The following is a 7890-nucleotide window of genomic DNA, read 5'->3' on the forward strand; positions in this document are numbered from 1 at the left end:
CAACCAAGTGTGATCAGATTGGCTGGAAATATCCTGTAAATTAGCAAAGAAAAGATGATAATGCAAAGCAAAAAGTTGTTTACATAGATTATAACACTTAGGAGACAGATAAACATATCTGGATCATCAAATAACCCCGGTCCCAGTGTGACATGCGTGCACCCTTATCCACGTTCATCAGATTTCCATCTTCCCAGAAAGAGGTTGTTCTGTGGGTCAGGAGGAAACATGGAATCAAGCCCAGCTCAGAGTCAGGAAACAAACAGACCTATCCAGTGACTCAGACACCTCGTGGGGACGGAGTGGTGAATCAAAGCTGGTAAACATCTGTAGGCTGTCGAGGCTTTGCAGTATGTGCTGTGTAGGCAGCGGGCATGTGTCTGATCAGTGTGACTGACTCTGCAGCTGTGGCAGGGAAGGACCCTTTTCACAACATGGTACTCTCACTGAAACCCACACTGTGCAGGCTGAGATTTATCATGCTGACACTGAGAAGCTCAAGTACCACCAATGGATTCATGAACTTCGGTGAATGAGCTGCCAAGCCAGTACAGTGCAGCTCAGATTCTTTTGGTTGCAGCAGCGCGAAAAGGCCTTCAGTACTTTTCCATGAGGCTAGATTAATTATGTTGGTGTGTCCCTTGGTAGGAGCATTTGCTGCCTCTGCCTTTCTTTGGACATACAGCATAAACCAAGGATGTAATATACTGGTAAAATTCAGCACTTGACACAAGGCTTAGCGTAGGTGTCAATTAATCTACACCAATTTTTTTCATCTGGCTGCAGATATATATAAATTGGAAGACTGGGCTAAACACTCAAGTACTGGTTTTCTTGCAAAGAGTTAGATGAGAAGATTGATACCAATCTCATGCTTCTCTACTTGGGTTAAGTTCAATAATTTTGAATGCCTCCGGAAGCATTATGTTTTCCAGTTGTCCTTCCGTCCCATTCTCGTGGATGTGATATCTCAGGAACGCTTTGAGGAAATGTCTTCACATTTGGCACAGATGTCCACTCAAGGATAAACTGATTAGAATTTGGAAATCAAAGGTCAAAGGTCAAGCTCACTGTGACCTCACAAAACACACTTTTGGGCATAAGAATTGATGCAGTAATTATGACAAAATTTCACACAGATGTATAATGGATAGATGGATACAACGATGAAGTGATGACATTTTTTACCCAAAAGGTCAAAGGTCAACTTTACCTTTAAAAATGCCCGGAGAAAACAAAAGCACCACATTTTGTGTAGCTGTACTCTATAAGAATCCATCTTTACATAGTAATCAAGTACATGTGCAACTGTTTAGCCAATACATCTATGATAATCTTCATTAATCAGTTCAATAATGTGTATTCATTGGAATCATCAATATAGTGATAACTTCCATTTAGCCAAAAAATACACTTTATACCTTTGATTCAATTCCTTCCAAGTATTATTATCTACATTTATTATATGAGTCTGGACAGAGATGGAGGTAAACTGCAACTTGACTGGTTGGTGGAGGCGTACAACCGCGGGGCGGTAATTCTGTTTTTTTCAGCATAAATCATCATCTATATATAGGAATGTTAAACATGGTAATGAAAGTTATTTGTTCTATACAACATATTTTTTTGATAGTGAATGTCCACAGACAGATGTTCAGTGTTTTATACTGAGCTCAGCAATGCCAACTTGTATTGCTGACCCACATTAGCACAGCAAGGGAACGGTGTCAGGCGTGTGACACTGAGTAAATGATCACTGGTGCTTTGTCCCTTCACAGTTGACAGTAATGCATCTTGCACAAGATCATGTGCTTCTGTCATTAACCTACTGTAACCACGTCACCCTGTTCACTTGTTTCTGCATGAATGACGCGATCAATATAAAGTAGTACACCATTATGTGAATAGCCTACTTACTTTAGCCTCTAACCATGCACTTACAAAGATGAGAGGCTGAAGTGGAGAAAAAGGTCATGAGCACTAACTTCATTTCTACAAATGTCCCACACAAGTGTCACAATCTTCAGTTCATCTGTATAGCTCACAAGCAGAGGCCCACAAAATCACTATGGAGACACCTCCATTGGAGACAGTGAGAAATATCACAAACTCTGCAGGTTTGCACAACAAACAGCTGATGTGCTTATATGAACAGCAGCTTTTTTTTTTTTTTTTTTTTTTAATATTGATGTGCAAGTGTAAAATCAAGTAGGGCAAGATCAGCAATTCAATCATTTCCCTAAGGCTCTGTAGTTCAAAATGTTAAAGTAATCAAAGTTTGTTTGTTTCTATGAATTTGTTGTGCCAAATAAGCAACATTATGATGCCTATACAGTAGAAGTGTCCTACAGTGACTACTGGTGGCTTTCATAAAGCGAAATATATTCTTTCGTCATTCTAGCCTGGAGCACGCATAATAAAAACATCACATTCTTGTAGAGATCTTGTTGCTCCTGTTCTGTTTGAAAAGCCTGCATTGTACCACTGTTGTCTGCCCACTCCAGGCTTGCAGGCCTGATTCATTGCTCCAGAATATGCACAGTAATGTTCTGCGACTGCAAATTACCAGCAATTACTTTGCACGCCCTGGTTGACAAATCACACAAAAACAAATGAGCTTTTACATTTGGGTGAACCATCCTTTTAATAATCTATAAAGGCTCTGCATTGAAAAGGCGTGTCTGTAGGAGGGGGGTATAAAAATAAAAATGCAATAAAACATTTACACTAAACTTACACATAGCTGTGATCCAAGTGAAAAAATGTACATGTCTATGACATTTAAGGCATCCACATTGTCCTAGTGTGAGAAGCCCACACGACAGCAGCATCTTCACAGGACGTTCAATCTTAAAAACATCCGCAGCCCTAAATACAGCATTACACAACTAGCTACATATGGCCCCCAAAAGACTACATTTCAGTCTCCTATTCAAGCCTAGGTGTGTTTACTGTTGCTGAACACATTCACTGCATCTGGAAACACGCAGATGCATCAACAAAGTGGCTAGTGTCTTTAACAAAGTGTACCCACAGTATGTCCCTCTCAAATATGTTGATGTGAACATGGTTTTACATTCATCTGCAAAATGTACAGTTTAAAATTCTGTTTGAGCAACAAATGCTCTGATTAGAAAAAAACCAAAAAACCAAACCCAGAATATTACAATTTTGCTGATTAAAAAAAAAGCACTTTTAGAAACACTGAAGCCAAACCCAGAACTATCAGGCTCATTTATGCATAAGCTTTTAACGTTACATCCCAAGTTCCAAACTGAACTGACTGGCTACTAATAGTTGAACTGACAAACTATATTGTACAAAAACACTGTAGAAAATATGACACCACTGGAGTGTCATTTACATTTGAGCAGAAGTGCGTTTACCCCACAGGAAACCCAATATCCCACTAATCCCTCCCATAGTTTAGCACTCCTCTACCACGGTACCAGCCGAGGAGGAGTACAGTTTTTTCTTGACAAGCCGGAAACCTGGACTCAGTTTAAGAACATGCCTGAGAGTCGGGGCAAAGCAGGTTCCCATAAAAAGGAAGTCCCGTAGGCTGGGCCAGGCAGTGCCGTCCTGCTTGAACACAAGCGTGAGCTCAAATGTGGGCACCACGGTAGCATCGTACACGATGCGCTCCAGGCGCTTGCAGCCCTTGTCCAGCTCCAGGTGGACATAGAGGACGCAGCCGCGCAGGCCGCAGGGCTCGCAAGATGCCAGCCGCAGGACTTCGCGAGCTATTCTCCGTGTGAGCTTCTCTGGTACCAGCACAGAGGAGCAGTGCAGTGTCGTCTTCTTGGCTCGTGACAGGCAGTTTTCAAACATCTTGGCCAGCTGTTGACAGGTTCTGTCCTCAGCGACATCTGCATTCCTCTGGGGCTCAGCCAGGCAGTGATCCCAGAAATCCAGTTCTGGGAAAACAATGCAAGTTGAACATTTAAGGACCTATGCCAGCTTTCTTTTTTTAAGTAAACATACCAACTGCAGGACAACAAAAGGCTATTTCAAGATGCCAACATGCACAAATCACATTAAGGTTTTTCTTTAGTTTTTGAGTGAATGGATCTGCTTTTGCATCCCCTCTGGTTGCAGTGTGTAGACATATGTGTCAACACTCTTGCATGAGAAAATGAAGGTCTCTAACATCACAGACTGCTAGACTGTCCAAAACCTTAAGATAGGAATCAAACCAATCACAATATAGGTTTTGCAATACAATAATCTAGTTTTGTTAAGAAAAACCCCGATAGATATGCCATTATAGGCAGGCTGCTGTTGTGCAGACAGGCTGAAGGGATGACTTCATCCTCTGTTGACTTGCCTCCCCTCCTCCCACTGCTGCAGCCATGCACCACATAGGGATAAACAACCACACACAAATGGAAGAATCCAGCAACTCGCTGTTATCTATACAGACAAAAACACACAGAAAAAGCCAGTACACTTACCTTTCTCAATGCAAGCCTGGTCGTAACTTCGGTCAACCAATTCTGAAATACAGTCGCTGCTTTTGGTCTTTAATGTGCTTGTGGCAACCATGGTGACGGTCTTGATTTCACCAGGAGTGGGCTGTTTTCTTGTGGTTTTAGCAAAGCTGACTGAAAAACGAGGTAGAAGCGTCAGTGCAACAGTCGAAGCGGATAGTTTTTAGCTCAATAAGAGACAGGTGGCTCATTAAGGTAGCTACCTTAGGATGTCAAGGCTTCAAACTGTCAAAATGTAGCCATTAACAAAACAACCCTTGACTTACCCGCCCCCCACAAAACAGAAGTTTAGCTGTATTATTTTAGCTGTTCATTTCAAGCTAACAACCATTTCTTCTGAATATTAAATGACTTACCTTAAATATTATTTAGAGCAAAAATAAATATTTTAGACGGTTTCTCATAAATAAATTCGCACGCCGACACACACACAGAGACATACAAACACACTGCAGCAGGCAAAAGTTCTGAGGAATATTTATACATTCCTCCTACTCAGCTGACCCGAGGGTTTGACCAATCAGAGCACGCCTCGCGACGTAAACCGCAGCACTTCTCTGATTGGCTGCGAAATAGGGTTTAAATTAAATAATTGACCAATACTTAAGGAGAATATTTGTGTTGCTACACGGACAAGATAGCTTGCTGCTTTTTATTTGCACACAGGGGTTCATCCATCCCTTTGGCAGGAAAAGAGTCATATAACAAATTTTACAATATTGAAAACCTCGATTAATCTAAGAATAGCAAACACACAGTTCATACTAGGTTTAACTATTTTGAATATGAAAACATTTTGCTGATTTTAAATGAAATTCAGAATGACAACCAGCCTCTGTGATTTTAACATATTAAATATTTCATATTTCATGAAAAGACTTATTTAGTGTCCACTATTCAAAATAGTCCATTCAGACTCAAATGGCATCACATCTGCTTAAATACTTTGTTTCAGCCACAGAAACTTGTTATTTAGCCTTAAGATTTTTGAATTTTGTGGGGTGATGGCCAAAAAAACACTTTAATCTTTAATCTCCCTATCATATGTTATGTTGCGTTTAGCAAATGTAGGAAGTACAGCCATTCAGTAATAATACAGATGCACAAACAGGAGTTCAAATTCTTTGAACACAAATTTAATGCAAAAGTCTCTATGCAAGAGGCAACATATTGGGTCTCTATGCATTTTTTTATAGCATTCAAACAACTACCACATCTCCCATGAGGCTTTGATGACTTTGTTGTTGTCGAATGTTAAGGAAATAATTGTTTTCCTTTTTTATCTTTGTTAAAATGCATGTTTTTTTTTACTACCAAGTATTAGATATGCAACCTTCTATAGCAAACCAACTACAAGTTCATAATTCACACCTACACCTTTGATTAGACAACTAACCTCATACATAAAATGTTGTATTTATTCTAGTTGTAACAAAGAATTGTTGAAAAGGACAATCTACATTTTTGACACACAGGCAGTATTTTCAGCAGGATTAACACTTTCAAACACGGTACTGGTTTTGAAATAAGAAGCAGAAACGCGAGTATGGAGATTCTTGGCTTGACCTCAACAGCATTGCTTCTGAACCCTCACACACCAATCCAAGAGGGTCCAGGGATCTGCAGCAAAATGAAGAATTATTAGTGGCTGCCTTGTGAAAAACTACCCCAAAATAGAAGCTCAGAGAATGAAATCTATTGTGTGGCTTTCACCTCCAACAGGCATGTAATTATGTGCAAAAAAAAAAAGCAAAACATTTTCCCAGATGGATCTCTAAAACAAATGAAAACAGATGTCTGTGGCCTATTCCCAGCGTATCTGAGGGTCCTTTACATGAGGAAGGAGGAAGCCAAAATGTCTGTGCATTTACATTTGGCAGGTAAAACGCAGAGCACAGTTGTTCAGCTCATCAGCAGTTTATCCCTCATCATACACTGTCTCAACAGAAATGTTCTCCAAGTAACTGAAGCTGCCCCTCTTACCCCCAGCAGCTCTGCTGGCTAAAGGGTAATGGAATCCGATGGACGACAGAGAGAGAGAGAGAGAGAGAGTGCTTTCCTCCAGTCACATGGGGAGAACTAGATATGCCTCAGAAAAAAAGTCACATGCTTTAGCTAGTGTTACTGCCTTTGTGGATGCTGGCATATGCTGTGTAAAGTGCTAGATAAGCAAGGCTTTTGTTTAAGTTATGTGCAAAAGGCTTCAGGTAGGATTCAGATTGTTTGATCAACATGGTGTGGGAATAGGTCAAGATAATCTTAGCAGGTTTTTATGTGAATACATTTCTTTATCAGTTTATTTGTGAAAAACAAGTTTAAATATGAAATATAAAAAGGTTTTTGTTGTGGTTTACTGGAATATGTTGTCATATAACTGTACTTGAAATATGTATTAGATTTGCTGTTGCCAAGAAATCAAAGGTTTAGGCATGAGAGTTGTAGAATCAGTCATGGGAAGCAGCTGACATGTCCCTGCAGTGTCACCCCTCTCTTTGATATAATCTGTTATCAGGATACACAGTCAAGTTACTGAAATAATTTTATGCCCTTACATTTTTAAACCCAGTTTCCTCGATAGTATTCTGCTTGTAATAGTTAAAAAATAAATAATAAGAATATTGGCTATTTGATCATTCACCAGCTGCAATGTACGCATGGATGACAAAGAAAGAAAATGTTTCTAAACCAGGTGTTCAGACCACAGTTCAAAAATGCATAGTGTCAGCTGTCTTTATGACAGTTGTTTTAATGAGGTTTTGACCTAAATGTATGTAGAATATACGAAGGTCACTATTTTGGTGAGAAATCAATCATAACATGCTGTCTTGAGAATAAGGCAAACACAGGGACTATTTACACAGTTGTGAAGCCTTTCTGGGATGCAACCATCCCAACAAAAAAAAAATTTTTTTACAAGTGATAAGTGTGAGAAAGTTAGGTCAACTTTGTAAACAATACAGTTTAGATATTACGGCGCTCATTATAGTTTGAGGTCCCAAATGACATATTTCTGACTGTCCTTACAGCTCAAACTGAGTTCAGAAAGAAAGCCCTTATGATCTCTGAACTCATACATGAAATAATACTCTGCAGCTAAAAGCTTTGGAGACCTAATGTGTTTACAGCAACTTGTAATCTCAGTTGGATTTCACTTAAAGTGAAATGAATCTTTCTTTTTTGCCATGACAATAACAGAGCAGAGACCAGGCTAGCAATGTAAAGCACCTCTGCTTTTGACCTTCACTCCCTGTTGGTAAGGCGAGTCAACCAAAATCAGCTTGTGAATTTGCTTCATGTGCCAGCTCCTGTTTCCCTGAAAGAGGCAAATGATAAAATGTGTTGTGTTTCAGGTTACTAATCCATCGCCGTTCAGATGAACCTTCTGTTATCACCCGTCAAG

At 39.8% G+C, this 7890-nt stretch overlaps 1 protein-coding gene across 1 annotated transcript; it reads right to left on the reverse strand.

Annotated features, from left to right (window-relative positions):
- Nucleotides 1-2618: 2618 nt before the first annotated feature.
- LOC122870572 (DNA damage-inducible transcript 4-like protein) lies at nucleotides 2619-5000 on the reverse strand. The gene is made up of 3 exons (XM_044184867.1): nucleotides 4847-5000; nucleotides 4455-4604; nucleotides 2619-3917 (listed from the first exon to the last, which is right to left on the reverse strand). The coding sequence occupies exons 2-3, from the start codon at nucleotides 4543-4545 to the stop codon at nucleotides 3427-3429; spliced, it is 582 nt and encodes a 193-aa protein (XP_044040802.1). The 5' UTR covers nucleotides 4546-4604; nucleotides 4847-5000; the 3' UTR covers nucleotides 2619-3426.
- Between the last annotated feature and the right edge of the window lie 2890 nt (nucleotides 5001-7890).

The sequence above is a fragment of the Siniperca chuatsi genome, linkage group LG22 (assembly GCF_020085105.1).
Source record: "Siniperca chuatsi isolate FFG_IHB_CAS linkage group LG22, ASM2008510v1, whole genome shotgun sequence".
Lineage (NCBI taxonomy): Eukaryota > Metazoa > Chordata > Actinopteri > Centrarchiformes > Sinipercidae > Siniperca > Siniperca chuatsi.